Below are 23,285 nucleotides of genomic sequence, written 5' to 3' on the forward strand. Positions count from 1 at the left end.
TTCACATAATTTTTAAACAACACCCTAAATGTCCTGCATATGCTTGAACGATAATAAAAAAATGCTTAAATTTAATATATTCCCTTCATTGCAAATCATTATTTATTTTGTATTTCACCATTAGAAAAAACAAAAAAAAATAAATTTTAATAATATTTATTTTTTATCTAAATATTAGTTTTATTTTAAATATATTAATTTTAATATTATTTTATTTAATTTAAAGTTTTGAATGTTATATGAATAAATATAAATCTTTAAATAAATTTACATAATATTAAGTTTTTTTGGTACTTATGTAAAAAAAAAAAAATCTAATGCTTCGATTTTAAAATATGAGGCTTTTTAAGTTTTAAACCTGGAGAGTAAAAGCATTTACCCTCTCATATATATATATATTTCTTCATCTCTGCTGCTCCAATCACTGATGCCCAATTGCCCCGCCACCCTACCAGTATCTGTGCCGAGTACTCGAATCCATTAGGGCTTCGGGATCTCGCCGGAGTACGCTGTGGATCGCGCCGGAAACCATGTCTTCCGGCAGGTACATGGCCTACTCCCCTTCGCCCTCCGCTCCCCACTCGCCACACATCCCGGGCATTCGGTCTGCAACCAACGCCCTTGTCGAGCAGGAGAAGTAAGCTTCAATTCTATCGCTCTTTTTTACGGGAAAAACCTACTGTCGTTAGGGTACTTTTCGTCTAGCTTTATTGTTCTTTGGTTCCATTTGGAATGGATCTACTGAGGGGAGATGTTACCTTTAGGAGATCCCTACTGATGACGACGCATTGTTCTGTCTCTGTTTTAAGATTCAAAGGAAGATTCAGTATTGTTGGTTTTTTTGGCGCTGAGTGTTGGGTTCAAGATTCAGCTTGATGTGCTGTTTGTCTCTGGTTTAGGGTTTGGTAGGACATATTTTCCGACTCTGGTAATGCTATAATGTGTAAACACTGTCGTAGTTCTGTAGTTTGAATTTATTCTCCGGGAACTGTTCGTTATGGAAGTTCGATCATTGGTGGATCTGGGAATTCATTAAATTTTATTTTACTCTTTCTCGAGTGGTTGCCGTTGTTCTTCTTTATGAGATCTGCATATTTCCTGCTCATTATGTGCATTATGGAGTACTGGGATGTCTTTGTTGAGATTAGAGCAAATTTCTTTGACCATGAGTCTGAGCTCTTGGTTGACTAATTTTTGGGTGTGTTGGACTAATTTCCTGATAAGCTTCTCTGTGCGGCAGGTATCTTGCAGAGTTGTTGGCAGAGCGGCAGAAGCTTGGTCCTTTTATGCCAGTACTCCCACATAGCTATAGGTTGTTGAATCACGGTGAGCTTCAAACTGCCGGTTTCTTTAGTTGGTCTCATGATTGTTTTGGTCATCTAGCATTCTTTGTGATCAATTCTCTTTTGGGTGAGCGCTCTCACTTGAGCATTACCAAAGCTTAAAATCCATGAATATCCATGACTTCATAACAGAATTTCAGTAAAGCAATGTTCAAGCACCTTGGAAGCTCATAATAAATAATGAATTTGGGTTATGTTTAGTTACTTCTTTCTTCATTTTGATATTTTTTAGAAATATATCATACAAGAAGTTTGTGTTGTACATGCGAATTGGAATTGTTTCCTTACCTTTCTTCAAAGCTTTGATTCGATCAAAGCTATAATTTTCCTGCCGCCAGAATGCAAAAGATAATGGTTACTATAGGCTAGAGGATTGAAAAACATATTATCACGAAAAGTTTATTTCATACTATAAGCTACCTAATGCTTTTTGAGATGGATTATGATGTGGTGCAACTAGTTCTCTGCATATGATGGCCTTTCTAGATTGCATCCAAATGAGAGACATAGGATGAGTTCATAAATTAAAGTGTTCCTGTTATCATCGTCATCATCATTATAAGACTCGTTCCAACAATTTCAGCTTGCCCTTATGATACTGTAGCATATATTCTAGCCAATTACTTATAAAGTGTTAATTCTTATTCAAACAATGTACAATGACTTGCAATTTTACCACTGTGTACCTATAATAATTCATAGTAATTTTATTTTAATTCTACTATCAATATTGCTTGATCTTCCCCCCATTTTAGTCCAGACTACTGTGGTATGCTTTTCAGTCACCTTAATCAATAGGTTAACTCATACCATCTCTCTTATGCAATCATTGCAGTTTGATCCATATAGTTTAGTTGGCCTAATTGAGGTTTCGTGTTACTCACTTTTAATTGTTCATGATATTTTATTATTTCATTGCAACCTTCTAGTTTTAAATTTATATGCTATTTAAGCATCTATATGCATACTTTTTGTATAACAGTCCTAAGGTACTCAGAATTATCACACTAAAGTATTACTTGAACTTCCATTGATATTGACTCACAATTATCAATCTAACTTCATTCAAATTTTCATATTATACATTTTGCCTCTGCTTCTAATTCAAAGCCTTTTTAGTTTCTGAAATTCGTCAATTGTTCTAACTTTATGCTTAGAAGAGGTCAAACTAATGTAAATTATATGTTCTACAAATATATTCATCAATTTAGCTCATTTTGAATATCTTTTTGTTAGCATCACCATAACCAAATTATAACAAAAAAGGAACTAAATCCTTGATAAATCTAATGTGATTGAAAACTCTCATCAATCAATAAATGCTACCGTTGGTCATTGTTTTATTATATATTCCATCACGTTTTTTTTTTCATTTTAAATGCCTCAAAAAAAAAAAAAAATCAGCTGGCTGTATGCATTTTTTAATTTAATAAAAATCATTTTAAGATATTTTTGCTGCTCTTTATATATTTTCATTAATTAGCTCAACGCAAAAATACCTCTATTGTAGTCATCCTAGCATTAAATCAAATTTATTTTTGATAATAATTGATTTTCTTATCCATAATCCCTTACTTACTCTTATAACTTTATTGTTTATCTCATAGGTTTGATTCACTTATAACCGTCATAATTCAAAAGTCCTTTTTTTCCTTAGAGATGGGCTAAAAATTAAATTAAGTCATTTGAGGCCCTCCTCTTTAAATTTTCCTTAAAAATATTTGTTAAATTTTTAAATATCATCAATAGTTCGGCAATTCATGATGGGCATCTTATGGTATACTTCATATCAATTCATTTTTCTTTTCTAAAAGAATATCTTAAAAAAATATCACTTATCAATTTCTCAGAACAATATTTTCATCTTTTATTTATGTCTCTTAAAAAAAGTCATGGTGATGTAAGACGGGAGGTCCCCTCTTGAGGGAGGAGGAGGTTGGGAATGATAATTGAGAAGGCTGTTGATGAGGGAGAGGGGCCAGCTATGTGGATGAAGGGGAAATGCTTTTAATTCCAGATGTTAAGTATTAGAAGAGGAGGGAATTTTAATTCAAAATATGGTCTTAATTTCAGAAATCTGGAATTAAATCCTTGCCTTAATTTGTATGCTAGTTAGGGCAATATTTAATGGGATTAATGGGGAAATAATGGCTGCTTTAAGGGGAGCAATTGTTATGGCAAAATTGATTTGATGGGTGGAGGGAAATTAAAGGATTCGAATTAATTCCAAATGAGAAGGCTTCCTCATGGAAGAAATTAAAAGTGGTGGGACCAAAGGGGATTTCAATTTGGAGAGAGAAAGGGTTGGGGGTGTCTAGATGCAATGTATTTCAGGATTTGAATTAATTAAATAATCAATCTCAGATTTTAGATTGATTATTAATTAAATGGCTTTCCAAAGTTAGAAAATTTAATTTGGATGTTTTTTTTTTTAATTCTTTTGAATTTTGAAATCAAATAATTTCCAAATTAAAATAAATTTATTTTAGGAAAGAAGGGAGTTTGGAGGGAATTGGAAGGGGGGGGGGATGTGATGGGAGAGCCGACAGGTGGGGCTCGGGTGATTTATGGCCGGCGGCTATAGAGGGATTTGGCCAGCAGTTAAGACTTGTGGAGGGATTGATGTTTGATCCAAAAGAAAAGTTAACCAAGATCAAACGAAATAAAACAAAAAACGGATGGTGAATGGTGGAGACTAGAGATGAGAGGACTTAGAACAAAGAAAAAAAAATGATACAAACCACGATCCCGGACTCTTCCTGCGGCTGGTGGGTACTACGTTGCCCTCCCCGAGGGACTTCAATCCATGAGCTCGGATCCATCCTGCAGCTGGTGGAAACAAGGTTGTCCTCCCATAGGACCTTTCCTCTCCAGAACTCTCACAGAGATCATGGCAAAAGCTGAATTTCATTTCAATAATCATCCATCCTCCATTACACAAGTAATGGCCTCTGTATATAGGCCTAAGAAACTAAAACAATACATATATTTCGATAGGGCTTACATAGGACGACTTTCTTAAGTAAGGGTAAAAACGAAAAATTCATAATAAAAATAAAAAAATACAAATAAAATTTAAGATCATGCGGGACGATGACGACTGTCGATCTTCAGCTCCTTCTCGGATAGGCATGGACGGTTGGATGCCCGCATCATTCTCCCGGGGTGGAAAAGAGCTCGACTCCATTGAGTTCGCATCCCGAGTGAGCAACCATGCTTTGATACCAAACTGATGTAAAACGGGAGGTCCCCTCTTGAGGGAGGAGGAGGTTGGGAAGGGTAATTGAGAAGACTGTTGATGAGGGAGAGGGGCCGACTATGTGGATGAAGGGGAAATGCTTTTAATTCCAGATGTTAAGTATTAGAAGAGGAGGGAATTTTAATTCAAAATCTAGACTTAATTTTAGAAATCTGGAATTAAATCCTTGTCTTAATTGGTAAGCTAATTAGGGCAAGATTTAATGGGGAAATAATGACGGCTTTAAGGGGAGCAATTGTTATGGCAAATTTGATTTGATGGGTGGAGGGAAATTAAAGGATTCAAATTAATTCCAAATGAGAAGGCTTCCTTATGGAAGGAATTTAAAGGAGGTGGGACCAAAGAGGATTTCAGTTAGGAGAGAGAAAGGGTTGGGGGTGTCTAGATGCAATGTATTTGGGGATTTGAATTAATTCAATAATCAATCTTAGATTTTAGATTGATTATTAATTAAATGGCTTTCCAAAGTTAGAAAATTTAATTAGGAAGTTTTTTTTTTTGAATTTCAAATTCTTTTGAATTTTGAAATCAAATAATTTCCAAATTAAATCAAATCTATTTTAGGAAACAAGGGAGTTTGGAGGGAATTGGATGGGGGGGATCAGGGATGTGATGGGAGAGCCAACAGGTGGGGCTTGAGTGATTTATGGCCGACGACTATGGAGGGATTTGGCCAGCGGTTAAGACTTGTGGAGGGATTGATGTTTGATCCAAAAGAAAAGTTAACAAAAATCAAACGAAATAAAATAAAAAACGGATGGTGAATGGTGGAGACTAGAGATGAGGAAAAAAAAAAAACACTAGCCTGGACTTTTCCTGCGGCTGGTGGGTACTACATTGCCCTCCTCGAGGGACTTGAATTTATGAGCCTGGATCCATCCTGCAGCTGGTGGAAACAAGGTTGTCCTCCCATAGGACTTTTCCTCTTCAGAACTCACATAGAGATCATGACAAAAGCTGAATTTCATTTCAATAATCATCCATCCTCCATTACACAAGCAGGGGCCTCTATATATAGGTCTAAGAAACTAAAACAAGACACATATGCCCATATGGCTTACATAGGACGATCCACTTAAGTAAGGGTAAAAAAGGAAAATTAATAATAAAAATAAAAAATTACAAATAAAATTTATGATAACGCGGGATGATGACGGCCGTTGATCTTCAGCTCCTCCTCGGATAGGCATGGATGGTTGGATGCCCGCATCACATGGTGCCATCACTTTATGGATCCATTCATTTAGCTACAAACGCTCATAAGAAAATGTGTCATTTTAGACCACAATTATTTGCCAATTATATTTGACAGGAAAGAACTTCATGATAAGGTTACTGAGCATAATTTTATGTGCAAACAATTCATATTAATTTTTTGCTAAATTTAATTCTTTTTAACATATCTTTCTTGATCAAAGTCATTTATTTCCTTTTTTCTTGTATTAGCTATTTTATGTCCTTTCACTAATGAGTGCCTATCTCAATTTAAATTATCTGTATTTGAAGATTTTTCTATGCTTATTGTCACTCTTTGTAGATCTTCTAGTTTCTTAATAATTATTGCACGCATTGATATCATTTAACTTTAACGATTTCTTAAATGAAATTTATTCTTTTAGATGTTTTTACCTCCTCACTCCACTATAAAATTTCCTTATAAATTTACCATATATTTTAGTCCATATTTGTTTATTTCACGTGAAGATTTTTTAATGCCGCCTTTGACAATTAATCTTGGAGTAATAATAGCTTCTCATGTTTTAACTTATTATGTCTACCCTCTTATTCTAAGACAATTATATATTTTGATTACTTTATTTTCCCTTATAAGGTATAAGTTCATAACTTGTACTTTATTTTAGTGGTTAGCTTTCTTATGTTTTAACTTATTCTGTCTACCATCTTATTCTAAGGTAATTAGATTATTTGTTTACTTTATATACCCTTATAAGATAGAAGATCATAACTTGTACTTTATTTAGAGTGATTAAATTTCCTTCTACATCACTTTGCAACTCTATATCCTTTATTATCGTCTTCCCCCTATCCTTACAACTATTCACAACCTTCCTAGTATCTTTGAATATTCCTCATTCTGTTTAGTTTTCTCCAAACATATGTTATTTATTTTTCTTCTTATTAATGTGTCCACATATTATTTGACCTTTCCATGCTGTACTTTCCTACTTTTATTTCAACAAATCAAATATTAGTTCTAGACATGGTTAACCTTTTTTTTTCCACCATAATTGGTTTGAGTTGTGGTGTGTTTAGTTCATGTTTGCTTTTTTTAACCATTGGGTTTAGTTGAGTAGTGACACTAAGTGATATCCTCACCAAATGTTTATGATGGGACATCAACAGGAGATTCCAGCGCGTCTATCACAGGAGACATCGCAGATCGACGGCCACAATCAGGAGCATCTATTTATGAGTTATTTATATTATTGTATTAATATTATTACTATTTGTTTTAGTTTGACCATTGTACCCCTATGAGGGCATTTTTGTCTTTGAGTTTTCTTCTTTGTGGAGGCCTATATATAGAGGCCTTAGACTTGGTATTTGGGTAATGATTGATTAATAATAATAAAAAAATCTGATTTCTTCTTGAGCTTGTGAGTTCTTGAGTGGTAAAGTCCCAAGGTGTGGGCAAAGCAACACCCACCAGTCGTCGGAAGTGTCCCCAACTCGTGGTTCGACTCCTCTCAATTGCATCAAGCCACCGGTTCTCCCCTTCCCCTTGCCTCAAGCCGCCGGCCTTCCCCTCTCCTTGTTCCAACCGTCGGTCACCCTCCAACCATCCCCCCTACCGTCGGCCCCTAACCCAATCCCCATCCATAACCGCCGGCCCAGCCCCCACAACCGCTGGCCAAGCCTTTTCCCCAAGCCCCATTGCCGACCTCCCACCTCCTTGCTCCTCTTAATGATGATTTCAATCATCATTATTAGCTACCTAAATTATCCTAAATGATTTGGGAAAGAATCAATTCAATTTGAAATTCGAATTTGAATTTCAAATGTTTTTCTAAATTAACCAATCTAAATTAGGAAAGTTCCTAAATATAAATCTAATTTAATTTTAAATTAGATTGGATTTAATTATCCTTTTCCTAAATTAGACCCATGATTTAGGAAGCTTTGAATTTCCCCTCAATCCCCTCCTTTCCCATGCATGCCGCCGGGCCCCCCTTAGCCCTCTCTCCTCCCTATTGCTTAAATTCTTCATATATTTGGGAAATCCAAATAAAGGAAGTTATAACCCTTTGCCACCTCACCCATTGATGCATGCAATAAACTTCATTTCATGTTCATTTTATTTTTATTTTAAACTCTATTGTAATGTGGATTTTATGTTTTATTTTTCCCCAATGATGGAAGGCAATCAATGATCATGTGTAGGTAGAGTGCTCTTGGGTCATGTCCACCTTTGGTTTACTAGCTTTCTTGGTTCCTTGGGTAATTATTGTTGAGCTGAAATTCATCTAAATGGGCTTTGCCCATGTTTCTTTGGTTGTTTGGTGTTTGGAGAGTTGTGGCTGATTGGGGGCTATTTTTTTGAGCAATTGGCTGCTTGGTTCCTAAGCTGCCGTGCTCCTTTCTTGGTGTCTGTTTGGCTCCGGGTTATTCCGATTCTGGCTTGTCTTTGAGGTGGCCTGGCTGCTCGATTTGTGGTTTTGCCGTGACTTTTCTCTTGGGTTTTTTCTCTGTTCTGGTTGGCTGAATTGGGCGACAGCTTTGGGTATCTTTTGAGATCCTTTCCCCTATTTAAATGAGATGTTGGCTGCTGTTGGGAGGTTGTTGAGGTTTGATATTTGTCTCTAATATCCTGAGGGTTTCTTCCTAAGCTCGAGAGCTTCTTCTTCTACCTATTTCTTTCTCTAAGACTTCTATCTATATATTCTCTCTATAAGTTTCCACCCCATTGTATCTTTCTTCTCTACAAAAGGTGTAAGAGGTGTTATTGTTTGCTGGTTTGTTTTGTCGGAGGAGTTTCAACAGGTGTTGGATCGAGATTGCTGTGGCGGACCATTGGTTTGCATGTTCTTAATAGCACTCTAATTTCCTATTTTATCATTGCATGTGAGGTGACCACTAGTTGGTTGTTCTAAGGGGATTTTTTTTTAGTTTTTAAATTTTGATTTCTTTTATTTTTTTTCCTTCCTTTCTTCTAAAACATCTTTAGTTTGTTGCATCGAGTTTGTTTTATCGGTGGTTATTTACTTATTTTTGGATTGAGTGTCCCGTTTCTCTTAAGTGTTATCCTTTGATTTTAAGACTTTTTTGATCCCATCAATTTGATATCAGAGACAGGTTGTCATTCTAGTATTCCTTTCTTTTTTAAAAAAAGAGCAATCAAAATAATCAAGCGGATTGACAACAAATGATGATGCAACAAATGACTTACTTACAACAACAAATGGAAACTATGGCTAATATGTTGGCTGCCTTAAATGTAAACAAAACACATGCACAAAACAGTGAAGTAAAGAGGAAGCACCACGAAATCAAAATAGACGACATAGGCAATGAGATCATGTGATTAAAGTTGACGTTAGTGAATTTGAAGGCAAACTACAACCTGAACAATTCCTTGAATGTTTGGATAAAATGAATCAATTCTTTGAATGGAAAGAAATTCCTGAAAACAAAAAAAAAAGTTAAATTTGTTAGTTTAAAACTAACTGATCATGCTCTAACATGGTGGAAAAACCTTCAAAACAATAAGATAAGGAGGGGAAAAAATCTAAACATGGGAAAGAATGAAAGAAAAAATGCGGGTAAAATTCTTACCTTCTGACTATTCCCGAACTCTGTTCCAAGAATAAAATAACATTCGTCAAGGAAATCAATCCATCGAAGAATGCACTGAAAATTTTTACAAACTTCAATCCAGAAATGACTTGAATGAAACTGAAGAACGAATCATAACTTTGTACATCAACAGATTAAAGTGGTCCATTCAAGATCAATTAAGTCTACATCATGTGATTAAACTCGATGAAGCTTATCGAATGACTTTTAAAATTGAAAAATAACAACAAAGAAGCAACAAAACGAGTGAATCAACCAAGCTTCGACAATCCTTTGGAAGTAAAATCCAAGCTTCTCAAACAACTATTAGAACAACTTATTCAAATCCAAATCCTCGAACAACCTAATGAAACTCTTGCAGTAGATGAAGGAAAAGGAGTGATAGGACCAAAACCAATTGGACCATATTATAAATGTAGCTTGTATGGTCATATGTCTGCAGCCTATAGAAAAAATAATCCACTAAGAGCCAACTATATTGGACAAGAGGAAAGCTCTGAAAACTCATAAAAAGATGAATCTGAAGAAGAAATTAAGGAAGAAATGGAAACAATAAATGTGGAAGGAGATCATTATTTAGTTATCCGTAGTGTTTTGACCATTAAATCATATACCAATGAGAAATGGCTTAAGAGGAATATTTTTCGAACCACATGTATTGTTGAAGGAAAATTGTGTTTCCTCATGATTTATAGTGGCAGTTCAAGAAATTTTGTGTCTCAACTCATGGTGGATAAGCTGAAATTGAAATCAAAACCCCTTGCCAAGCCTTACAAAATATCATGGTTTTAGGAAGGTGGTAAAGTGCCAATCTCTCAACAATGCCTTATTAGCCTTTCAATTGAAAATTTTTACAAAGACCAAGTATTATTTGACATCATCCTCTCGAAGTGTGTCATATTCTACTAGTTCGACCTTGGCAGTATGATCATAAAAGTATAAAATCATTCACAATAGAGAGAAAAACACTTATATTTTGACCCAAGGAAACAAAGAGTTCACCATGTATTCCCAAAAGAAAATTTCTAAGCCTCCCACAAATTCTGTCCAAAAAAATTCAAAGTCACATGATCCAGAACTGCTTCTCAATACTAATGAACTCAAAGACTCTGAAGTGATTTACCTTGGGCGGGAAAAGAGAATGATGAACAAAAAAATTCCTAAATAAATTCAATCTCTGATCAATGAATTTGAAGACAACTCCTGAAGAGCTTCCTGATCTCTTGCCACCTTTAAGAGATATCCAATATCATATTGATCTTTTGCCTGGAGCAAATTTACCACACTCACCTCACTATCGAATGAGTCCTGCTGAACATGAAGAATTTCACAATCAAGTAACTGAACTCTTAATGAAAGGATTAATTAGAGAGAGTACGAGTCCTTGTGCTGTCCCAACCTTGCTTACCCCAAAAAAAGATGGAACTTGGAGGATGTGTGTTGATAGTTGAGCTATAAACAAGATAACCATCAAGTATAGGTTTCCGATTCCAAGACTAGATGATATGTTAGACATGCTTAGTGGTGCCAACATTTTCTTCAAAATTGACTTGAGAAGCGGATATCACCAATTTCGAATACGACTCGGTGATGAGTGGAAAACAACTTTTAAAACAAATGAAGGACTTTATGAATGACTAGTTATGCCTTTTGGACTTTCAAATGCTCCTAGTACTTTTATGCGAACCATGAATCATATGTTGCGAACTTTTATTGGAAAATTTGTTGTGGTTTATTTTGATGACATACTGATTTATAGTTCTTGTCCTAATGATCATCTTAAGCATGTAAGACACGTTCTACAATGCTTGTTCATCAAACTTAAAAAGTGCTCTTTCATGACTTCTAGTTTGACTTTCCTTGGTTATATAGTCTTTGATGATGGAATTTAAGTGGACCCCATTAAAATTGAAGCAATCCATTATTGACCAACTCCAAAAACAATTAGTGAAGTAAGGGGATTCCATGGACTAGCCTCTTTTTACCGACGATTAATGAAAAATTTCAATACTTTTATTTCACCCATCACTGATTGTCTTAAATAGGAAACTTTTAGGTGGACTCCTGAGGTTGAAGAAGCATTTCATTTAATTAAAACAAAAATGAGTCAAGCTTTTGTTTTTAGGTTACCTGATTTTGATAAAATGTTTGAAGTTGACTGTGATGCTTCACATGTTGGCATTGGAGCTGTCCTTAGTCAAGAGGGTAGACCTGTTGCTTTCTTTAGTGAAAAACTTAATGATGACCGATCCTGATATTCTACTTACGGTGTTGAGTTTTATGCAATTGTCCGGGCTCTAAAATTTTGGAGACATTATCTTATTCAAAAAGAATTTGTGTTTAACTCTGATCATGAAGCCCTACGATAGTTAGGAACTCAGAAAAATTTGAATCGAATGCATGCTAAATTGACATCTTTCTTGCAAGAATATACATTTCATCTAAAACATAAAGCTGTAATTTTAAATAAAGTTGCTGATGCCTTAAGAAGACGAGCTCAATTATTGGTAACTATTAAACCAATTGTAATTTCCCTTGATTCTTTAAAAGAAAGCTATGCCACTGACCCGAATTTCAAAACTATTTGGGAATCATGTAGTGTTTCTAGAACTGACTCTTCTGCTCAATTTACAATTCAACAAGGATTTCTGTTTAAAGGAATTAGGCTTTATGTTACCCAAAGCTCTTTACGTGAAAGACTCATCCAAGAACTTCATGGTGGAGGATTGGGATGTCATTTTGGTCAAGGAAAGACTATGACATTAGTTGAAGAACGATATTACTGGCCCAATATGGGAAATTTTATAATGACATTTGTAAAACATTGTAAAATCTACCAAGAATTCAAAGGAACCTCTCAAAACACTAGTCCATACACTCCACTCCCAATCCCAAATAAACCATGGGAAGATATCACTATGGACTTTATTCTTGGATTGCGTGTCACTACTTGAAAGTTTGATTCTGTGTTTGTTGTTATTGATCGATTTAGCTAAATGGTACATTTCATTCATTGTAAGAAAACTTCTGATGCTTCTCATATTGATGATTTATTTTTTAAAGAAATTGTGACACTACATGGCGTACCAATAACTTTTACCTCTGATAGGGATACTAGATTCTTAAGCCATTTTTGGAGAACACTTTGGTCAAAATTAGGGACTACGCTCCAATTCAGTAGTGCATATCACCCACAAACACATGGGCAAACTGAAGTTGTAAACAAAAGTTTAGGAAACATACTTAGATGCCTTGCTGGTGAGAAACCTTCTCAATGGGATTTGATTTTACCCCAAGACGAATTTTCTTACAACAATTCCATTAACCTATATACTGGAAAAACTCCTTTTGAAATCATTTATGATTAACCTATTCCCCACATTTTAGATCGAACTTCTTTACCCATGCCTAGTAAAATCAGTGTCGAGGCTACAAAAATTGTTGATCATATTCAATCAATCCAACTTTAGGTTCTAGAAAAACTCTGTATGGCAAATGCTAAATACAAAACAACTGCTGATAAACATCGGAGGGAGTGTCATTTTCAAGAGGGAGATTTAGTTATGGCTTATTTTCGACGACAACGCTTTCCCATTGGGATTTTTGGCAAATTAAGCCGAAAAAAATTTGAGCCTTTCCGAATACTTTGAAAATTGGGAACAAATGCTTACCTTATGGATCTTCCACTTTCTGTTGGAACTTCTTCTTTGTTTAATGTTGCTGACCTTACTTTATATGAAGGAAATCCAATTGATTCTGTGGATCTAGAGACCTTACCTGTTATCAGTCTAGTTCAGACCAAAGATGATCGTATTGAAGATGTTTTAGACATCAGGACTACCAAGACAAGGCATGGAGTGCACAGGCGGTTTCTGATAAAATGGTGTTGGCATCCTTTGACTGATTGCACTTGGATTGAAGCAGAGGAATCACTAACTCGTCGACCAGATATCTATCAACGAATTAATGAAGCGTCAATTCTCATCAGGAGATGAGATTCTTCCGCCAGGGGGGAACTGATGCATGCAATAAACTTCATTTCCTGTTCATTTTATTTTTATTTTGAACTCTATTGTAATGTGGATTTTATGTTTTATTTTTCCCCAATGATTGAAGACAATCAATGATCATGTGTAGGTAGAGTGCTCTTGGGTCATGTCCACCTTTGGTTTACTAGCTTTATTGGTTCTTTGGGTAATTATTATTGGGTTGAAATTCATCTAAATGGGCTTGACCCATGTTTCTTTAGCTGTTTGGTGTTTGGAGAGTTGTGGCTGATTGAGGGCTATTTTTTTGAGCAATTGGCTGCTTGGTTCCTGAGCTGCTGTGCTCCTTTCTTGGTGTATGTTCGGCTCTTAGTTGTTCCGATTTTGACTTGTCTTTTGAGGTGGTCTGGCTGCTCGGCTTGTGGTTCTACCGTGCCTTTTCTCTTGGGTTTTTTCTCTGTTCTAGTTGGCTGCTTTGGGTGTCTTTTGATATCCTTTCCCTATTTAAATGAGAGATGTTGGCTGCTATTGGGGTTTGATATTTGTCTCTAAAAACCTGAGGGTTTCTTCCTAAGCTTGAGAGCTTCTTCTTCTACCTATTTCTTCCTCTAAGACTTCTATCTATATCTTCTCTCTTTAAGTTTCCACCCCATTGTATCTTTCTTCTCTACAAAAGGTGTAAGAGGTGTTGTTGTTGGCTGATTTGTTTTGCTGGAGGAGTTTCAACAGGTGTTGGATCGTGATTGCTGTGGTGGACCACTGGTTTGCATGTTATTAAGAGCACTCTAATTTCTTATTTTATCGTTACATGTGAGGTGACCACTAGTTGGTTGTTCTGAGGAGATTTTTTTTTAGTTTTTAAATTTTGATTTCTTTTAGTTTTTTCTTTTTTTTTTTCCTTCCTTTCTTCTAAAACATCTTTAGTTTCTTGCATCGAGTTTGTTTTATCGATTGTTGTTCACTTGTTTTTGGATTAAGTTGTGTCCTGTTTCTCTTAAGTGTTCTCCTTGGGTTTTAAGTCTCTTTTGATCCCATTACCCATCCACTAATTAAACCCTCTCCCAATCAAACCAAATCCTTTCCAACTAACCCTAGCCGTCGGCCCCCTTATCCTTGCCCTAAATTTTGGGATTCAAAGCTTGAAGTCTAATTTCCCTCCACACCTATTAAGTCTCTAGATTAATTATCATCCTAGGTAATTACCCTAAAAGATCCCAAGCTCCCTCCTAACCCTAGCCTTTCCCCTCCTCTACCCAAACCTTCCAAACCACCGGCTCCACCCCTCCGTCCCTCCTTTACAAGCCGCCGGCCCTCAAGGATTCCCAAGAGAGGAAGCTCCTTTGTCCATGGAGGGCGGATCCAGAGTTTGATTCCGACTTCGTTTATGATCAAGAAGGCTTCGTCGATGATCTATAGTCATCCTTCTTTGACCTTGATTTGGAGTTCGACGAATTCGTGGAAGACTACGTGAACAAAATTCTCTTTCAGCTATCTACCGCCATCGATCAACACATCTCCTCCAACCGGTTGTTGATTGTTCATCGTCCACCGACTCCTTCGAATCCGGATAACTTTCCGTTGACCAATATTCTTGGTGCTCTCGGTTTACTAGTGGCATCAATGTTGTTGCTTAAGATCTCCTTCCGTTAAGTCCACTTCAACAAGCGAAAGTGAGGGGAACTCACATGCGAATTTTCTAATTGTTAGGAGGTGGATTCTATGTTACCGCCGTAAGTGTTGCAAAAGTTTGAATTATCTTACGTATTATGCTACTCTATATTGTAACTATTTGCTATTTTGAAATCAAAATCAAGTAATTCCTAGAATTCCTCTTTGTGAAGCATTGTTTAGTAATTTGCAGAGCTCAAACCACTTTTATTAATTTTATGCAATTCCTGCTTCATATATACGTTTCACATCAGTTTCATCCTAGCATGGCATTGACAACACAATTTTAATAGCACCAACCAATCTAATTTGGACAATTTTTTTGAATATATATATATATATATATATATATAATGTTTGCATGGTTGCCTACATCTATTTCTTTTATAAGTCACTGCCTTTGAAGGCACTTCTAAATCGAGTACTATGGTTAATTATACTTTAAGTCATCTGATGCCTCATGCCACTATATGCTGATCAAGCACAACTCCTTGGTTGCCAACCTCTGTTTCTTTTTATAAATCACTGTTTTTGAAGGCACCTCTGACTTGAATGCTCTAGTTAATTATACTTCAAGTGCTCTGATACCCTTAGATGCTGATCATGTGCAACTTCATGAAGATTGAGAAGTTATTGGACAGCATTTCCTGAATACTGAAAAAGAGAGAAAATGTCTCCGGAATACTGAAAAAGAGAGAGAAAATATGTTTGTGAGAGAGGGAGAGAATTATTGGGGGAAAATAAAACAACAATAAGCATTTTGATGCATTTAATATTTCAATAGTAAGTTTTATTGATTGATGGTTCCTTTCTCTAGACCATTCTGACCACTTACAAGGAAAACCAAAATGGAAAAAAAATAAAATAAGATAAAAAAAATATAATTCTAATTTTAGTATTATTAGTGAATAAATGAGAAGTTCAAATTATAATGGGATTTAGTGAACATGGCACTAATACGGCTTGAACAAACGAAAATGTGTACTCTACTTTTATTGAACAAATAAATCCAAGATTTCAAATATGGTTTTTTAGGGCTGCAAATCAATGATAGATTTTAGAACTTTTTGGTTCAAACAGACGGGATGTTGCCTGATTAATTCAGTCAATCAAGTCAAGAGAGTTAGGATTGAGGCTTAAGCATGATTAAAGCTATATGTTAATTTTGGCTCAAATATATAGGCTAATGAAACTGAGGATTGGTCCGAAGGATTATTAATACCCTCTTAAATACTTTAGAAGGTTATTTGAAAATCACAAGTAAGCCCAAGAAAGCACCAAACAAGCAGATTCTAAATATGAGAAGATTAGATTGAGTTTGGTTCAACTTGAATTAAAGTGATTCTAAGGCTTCTGTGAGCTAACTCCAAGAAGATTATAAGATGCATGGGATGAACTGTTTGAAGCTTGGGGAAGCTTCAAAACGCTACCCATAAAGAGGTAGACAATTCCAAAAAATGTTCATATTTTTAAAATATTTTGGATTCATTAAAATAGGTATGGTACACTTATGGCTTAGGAAATCAAATAGGATCAATTTTAGATTAATCTATTATTTGTTTTCCTAAGCATATTGAAGGTGATCTTACATTTTTGGGAAATTTTCAGATTTTCCTTCCGAGTTCCCATGATTAAGGGTGATTGTTTGCGAAATTTAAATATATGCTTTACTAAATTTACAAATAGGCTTTTAGATATTTTTAAAATAGCATGGAATTTAATCCATGGACCTTTGATGGTTCATAGAATATGCCAACTTAATTTCAAAAATTTTATAGTTAAATAAGCCAATCTAATAATTTTCCGAAGCCTTAAGAAATTGAAACTCTAGCATATAAAAGGTCCCTGCAATTTTTAGGTTAATTTTTTCAAAATCTAACTTTAAATAGAAATCTAATATTTGAGTTGAAATAAATGCTAGCCATTTGAATTAGAGGATCGAACAGCCATTGAAACCTAGGGCATTGGGTTTAGATTGAATAAGTTCGAATTTCATACATGGAGGACATAGGATCTGAATTTGAGAATCCAGGGCGTCGATCCTTGTCTTCTTCCTTCTACATCCAACCATAAGTTGTTCATGGGATGCTCACTTGTTCTCCAACAACTCATTGAAGAAAGTAAGAGTATTTCAATGTTTGATAACATCGGAAGCTTAGTTTCTATTTTGTTTGTGTGCAATCATCTGCTCAAGGTGTGGTGACTATCAGTCCCCAATCTTAAAATCTAATTTCTACGAAAATGCATTGGATGGTAAGTTATAATGTGCTAACAATTTGCACAATCCAGTCAAATACTTGCATTATTGATGGTCAATGCTTAATTCACAATTCATGTATTAATTTTGATGGTTTACGATGCCACATTTGATCTTCCGTGATCAGTTGTTAAGATATGCATGATAATCTACTGAATGGAAGTACCCAAAATAATATTCTCTAATGCACATATATTGAGCTTTGAAAATTCTCTTAAATTTTTGTCAAATGTGTTGTAAATTTTCCTATAAGATGATGGTGAAACCAAAAAGATCTTAATACATGTTTAAATCCTTGCATGTCTTTTACATACAGTCTTGTTTTAAGGATATTTTCTTTTGAGGTGCAATTTTGGGTTTTGAAAAGCAGTGATATCAGTTTGAGGTTCTTCATTTTGAGGCGCCTTGACCTTTTTATTAGCTGTATTTCAGCTGTATGCCAGTACTATATTTGGCAAATAGTTTAGCATAAAAAAGTCACCCAAGTTGACTGTGCTAGTAAAGAGGATGTTAAAAATAAAAAGATATTGTGAAAAATGATTTTATTAGATAGTGGATGTAACATCTATTGAAGATTAGATAGCCAAAAATAGACTTACGTGATGTGGGTGTGTAAAAGAAAGGGAGATGTATCAATAAATTTGGTATATAAAATTAATGTGGAAAATGAAAACTGTTGGACTAAAGGTAATTGGGTAGCCGTAGTGCAGGACTAGCATGTCAAGTCAAAACCTCATTCACTCATCACCTCATTTAGCACTTATCAGGACTGGATGTAGGAGGATTATAGTTTGGATGAGGTTAGAGATGGTGGGTCATTTTTTGGCATTGCAGTTCTCAGTAAAGAAAGCATGCATGCAGGCATTGCAGTTCTAATGTTTTTCAACAGTTTGTTGTTGGATTAGTGAGTAGCTTCTTAAATATGTTTAGGATTAGCCATACCTTTGTTCTATTACGATGTTAATTTCTTGTTGTCATGCGGTGGATTTTTTTTTCCCATTTTGCTCTTTTTTTACTCAACTAGCTGCAATTAGAATGAATCTAACCTCTTTTATAGCATCCATTTAATAAACCTATTTTTCACTCTCTTAATGGATATTGTCACGCTAACTGGTACATTTTATGCATGAATTTCAATCATGTTGCAGAAATTTTGCGTTTAACTGCGTTGTTGGGAAATGCATCACTTTTAGAACATGCTGGGGTTGAACATGGTAGCCCAATGACAAATGGAGGATTATTTTCAAATGGAGCAGCAGATATGAATGGATGGGCATCAGCAATTCAATCAGAAGTATGATGCTAACCAACATAATCTTTCTATAGATCTGATATATACTCTTATGTTTTTGATTCCGACTGTTTTCTAAGCTTTGTGCTAATTTAATTCTATCGATTACATAAACATGGTAATGATTTTGATTTCTTTCTTTGTTGATGTTGTTGTGCATTTTTTGTTGTGAAGATGCATACTCAGTAAATTGAGTAGTTAGTTTTATATAGTTTATTTTGTAACTTCAACTACGAATGCCAAATTCATTTTGTCACAACTTGGCCTGGAGGATTGAATTAATGAGACAGGAACCGACGGTCAGACAAGTATTTGAATTTTGCGTTTGCTAACATTTCTAACAACAAACTAATTTAAATCTACTGAAAGAGCCACTAAAATCCCAAATTTATTTTAAATAAAAATGCTATAAAACTATTTTCAAATAAATACCTCTCTTGGATCATTGCATCTACGGTACACATTCTCTCATCTTCCACTCATTTAAATTTATTCAGATAACAAATGTGTACGCTTGATTAAAGATAGGGTGAGTCATGACACAACTCAAGGATCACATCATACATCCAAATTATAGTAATGCAATTATATTTTCAATATTGAACAAACTAATGAACATGAAAATGGAAGAGATGTGCCTTGCATTGTTGCATCCACAAATAATTTAATTTCACTTCGACAAGATTAATTGTTGTCATTGGCTGGGTCTACATGTCCATGAATTTGCTACTACCTACAACTACAACATACCATAAGAATCTTTGGATTCAGCTATAACAATAATCTTTTTGTTCAAACAGTCAACTGATGCTTGAATTTGAGCAAGCATCAATCTGTGATCTAGAAAACCTGGAGTGGAGATATGTCTACGGCAACTAGCCCATACATATAGAGATGGGAGATAGAATGAAATATTAAATCTAGCTATAACATCACATTTAGTTAAAATAGTCAAGTGAAGCTTGGATTTATGCATAGCTAAATTTATAATCTATAAATCAGCAGAAGAGAGACGAATACAGGAGCATAAATCAGACAAGATAGTTGAACATTCCTGAGATCGGGGCCGCGAACCTTGGAATCCTCCACCGGTTGATGGGTCTTGCTATCACCCTCCTCGGGTTTCTCCTCTCATGAACTCACTTAGAGATCAAAACATGAACATAAAATTTCATTCAATAATTCATCATCTATTATAATGCAAGATGTCTTCCTATAAATAGGCCAAAAATGAAAGAAAACTAGAAAGACACAGATTCCCTCGGGGCTACAATAGCAACTCCATACCCACAGGGGTAAACTAGGAAAAATAGAAAATGCAAGAACAAATAAAATACAAGATATATCAAAAGTAAAGATTATGGATCGTAGCCGTCGATCTCCGACTCCGGCGACGGTACTGATGCAGGACTATGGATGCAGTGCTTAATTCATTTGGACTTGCACAACTTATGATTAGAATAATTCAAGAATAAAATTACGGGCAAATGAGAACAACGAAATAAAACAATAAGTGGTTATCCGATTAGGCTTAAATCACATGATGAGAGTTTGAAACTTCCAAAATAAATAGGAATAAAATAACACAACACGTAGTAGTGGTTTTCAAATTAATCCCTAATCTAACAATGAGAATTAGGATGCATTGAAAGTGCGCTCAAATCCTACGATTACTAAGCTTAAGCAAGAGCAGTTGGAAGAGTCTGTCGTGACTGTAATCAAACCAACGAGAATTTAGACTAAAAGAAATAGACGCAAGAGAAAAGAGAAAACCTTCGCTAGGGAGAGGTGGAGATCCTCCACTCGACGCCTTCAAAGTGTTCGTCAATGGCTTCCGTCAAAGCAAACGGTACGGTCAATCTCAAGATTCACGTCGAAGAAGGTGGAACGTAGGATGTCGGTGAAGCCGTCTTCGTCCCAAGTTATCCCGTACTCAGTCTCCAGATCCGCCATTCATGAGTAGTGATGGTGAAATCTCCTTAGCCGTCGATAACTCCTTGTAAACAATGGCAAAGAGAAAGAAGTTCCTCTTGCAAGTTGATGGAAACAAACTCTCAAATGTTCTTGACCAAAATCTGAAATTAGTTCCAGATTTTATCTCCAAAATCTGAAGGAAAGTTTCAGATTTTTACAATAACAAGGTGGAATTAGAGGGAGAAGTATTGAGGCTTTAATTCCCTTGAAGTATTCCAGCGGGAGAGAGAGAAGCAACCCAAGGTGGGGTCTTGGGGAAAGTTCGGTCAACAGCAGGTGGCAAATCCCAAATCTCTCCAATGAGAACAATATAACATGGACAGATTTTAGGAGAAATTCAGTGAAGGGGGCGGCGGGATGTAGAGAAGAATTGGGAATTATTTCCTTATTCCACTTCTTAGTTTTAGGAAATAATTAAAGGTTTAAACTTTGGAATTTTCGGCTGGTGAGGGAAGGGAAATATTTCCAAAGAGAGGGGATGGGTTTTATGAAAGAATTCCTAATCCCATCATCAAGGGGCCGGCGGCAATGATGGTCCAATGGAACTTAGTGAAGAGAGTTTAAGAGCTTCCCAATTTTGGATTTAGAAATAAGGAAAGACTTGAATAAATCCAATTTGAATTAAAATTCAAATAGGCTTAATTTAGGTAACTTTCCAAAAATAGATTTTGGGTAGATTTGGAAAGATTTCAAATTCAAACTAAAGGAGTTTGAATTTTATAATCTGTCCCAAAATAGGTTCATCCAAATTAGGCAATAAAACTCAATAGGGGAGGGAGTGGAGAGGGGGAACGGCGGCTAGGTGGTGGTAGCCGGCGGCAAAGGGGTTCGGGATGGGATTTTGGCCGTGGGGTGAGGGGGAAGGGAAGGGGATTTTGTTGGGCTAGAATCCGGCGGCTAAGTGAGGATGGGGAGGAGGAGATAGAAACAAAGGACAAGAAGAAAACACGATAAACGAAAGAAACCACAAACCCGACTTATCTAGGTTGGTGGGTATTGTGCAAATCTCCATCCTCTTCTAGGAAGCTCTCTCCATTAGAACCCTCAAGCTCTCAATGCTCATGCAAAAAGAAATTTTTAATAATCAATCATCCATTAATCAAAATAGAAAAAAATAGGGCTTTAAATAGCCTCATACAAATGACTCAAAACAAAAGACACAAATGCCCTTTGGGCTTACATACGACAACTCCCATAAGAGGGGTACAACGGGAAATAATAAAATACACCTAATCAAATAACAAAATACATGAATAATAAAATACACCAATGACTCAGAAATATAAAGACTCGATCGTGGCCGTAGATCGGCGGCAAGGTTTAAAATTGCGTAATTAAGCCTCGAGGAGGTTTTCGTCTGTGAGGCGAGGCGTAAGCCTCGAGGCGGTCTGAGGCGTAAGCCTCACGGACACAGAATTGCGTAAATGAGAAATTAAGGGTTTTAGCATGATAATAATAACAATATTCTATCTTACAATAAAAACATCTAAATGATATATCAAAATAGTGGAAAGTAACAAAATAGATGCAATAAAATCATGTCTCAAAGTACCCCTTATTCCTTAACCTCCTATCTCTTAACCTCTTGTTGTGCATAATATATACGAGGGAGTTCATTCTGAGTGTTGATAGCCGATTTCTTCTCTTTGTTTGCACTTGACTATATATACTCCAGTTTCGCTCACACCCAGAAAAAGAACAAGTGAGGCCCAACACTCCTACAGCAAAACTCTATAACTCAGGAGTGGAATCACCAAATTGGATCCACCATTCAACTGTTTTCAAGAAGAAAAAATATAATCAGAATTCAGAACTAAATAAATGATCTTGCATTTATCAAAATAACTATACATGGAGACCGTTTGGCAATAGTTGATTTTGCTGCATTCAGACCAAAAAAATCCTCTTTATTTCGGAATAGAACAAGTTGTAAATCTGCAAGCTCCCTATCTGCCTGCTCAGGTATTAATCTTTCCATACAATGATACAGACCAAGCTTCACCTCCGGGTTTGAAGATTTCTTCTCTGAATATTGAAATTGAGGATTTAAATAATATGCCGCTGCATGTAGATGACGGTGTAACTGCATCTCCCACCGAGCATCAATGATATCCCAAATCTCTCTATAACTTGCCTCATCTCCTCCCAAGTTGTGTGCAATCAACTCCTTGACCTCATCCATAGCATTATAAATAAAACCCATAGCTGATTTTTTCTCTGCATTCACTAAGCGTAGTACTTGCACTAAGGGTCTCGTACTAAATATGGCATAGGTCACAGTAGCCCAAAATTTATCATTCAGAATAATCTTTTTTATTTCCTTCCCCTCACTTTTCTTCCCCCAAGCAGAGTTAAGCCATTCAGTTGAAGTAAACATTGCTTCCAAAGGTCGCCTCACTTCCATCAGGCTCTGCAGTGTTAAATAGGATGTGACAAACCTATAGATTGACAGCGCACAAATGTAAGAACTAAGAACATTAGGTAGGAATAAGAATATACGGTAGGAATGATTTGTAATGTACAAATTTAAGAACATACCTAGTGGTTGCAGGGCGAATGATTTCCTTCTTTGAAATCCTTCTCATCAAGCTTAAGACCCATGAGTGATTTTAGATGAACTTTGCAATCTTCTTCGCCCTAGAAAGAGCACTCGTGTGCTGAGGTAAGTCACCAAGATCTTCCAAAATGAGAT

General features: G+C 35.7%; 1 protein-coding gene across 1 annotated transcript in view; it reads left to right on the forward strand.

Moving 5' to 3' along the window:
- The first annotated feature begins 407 nt into the window (after window positions 1-407).
- Window positions 408-23,285, forward strand: part of LOC110112321 (KH domain-containing protein At5g56140) — a 38,972-nt gene continuing 16,094 nt past the window's right edge. Inside the window, exons 1-3 of the mRNA XM_020844508.2 lie at window positions 408-637; window positions 1,241-1,326; window positions 18,477-18,622. Of these exons, the coding sequence (XP_020700167.1) occupies window positions 531-637; window positions 1,241-1,326; window positions 18,477-18,622 (339 nt within the window). The 5' untranslated portion in view covers window positions 408-530. The remainder of the gene's footprint in view (window positions 638-1,240; window positions 1,327-18,476; window positions 18,623-23,285) is intronic.

The sequence above is a fragment of the Dendrobium catenatum genome, unplaced genomic scaffold (genome assembly GCF_001605985.2).
Source record: "Dendrobium catenatum unplaced genomic scaffold, ASM160598v2 fragScaff_scaffold_621, whole genome shotgun sequence".
NCBI lineage: Eukaryota > Viridiplantae > Streptophyta > Magnoliopsida > Asparagales > Orchidaceae > Dendrobium > Dendrobium catenatum.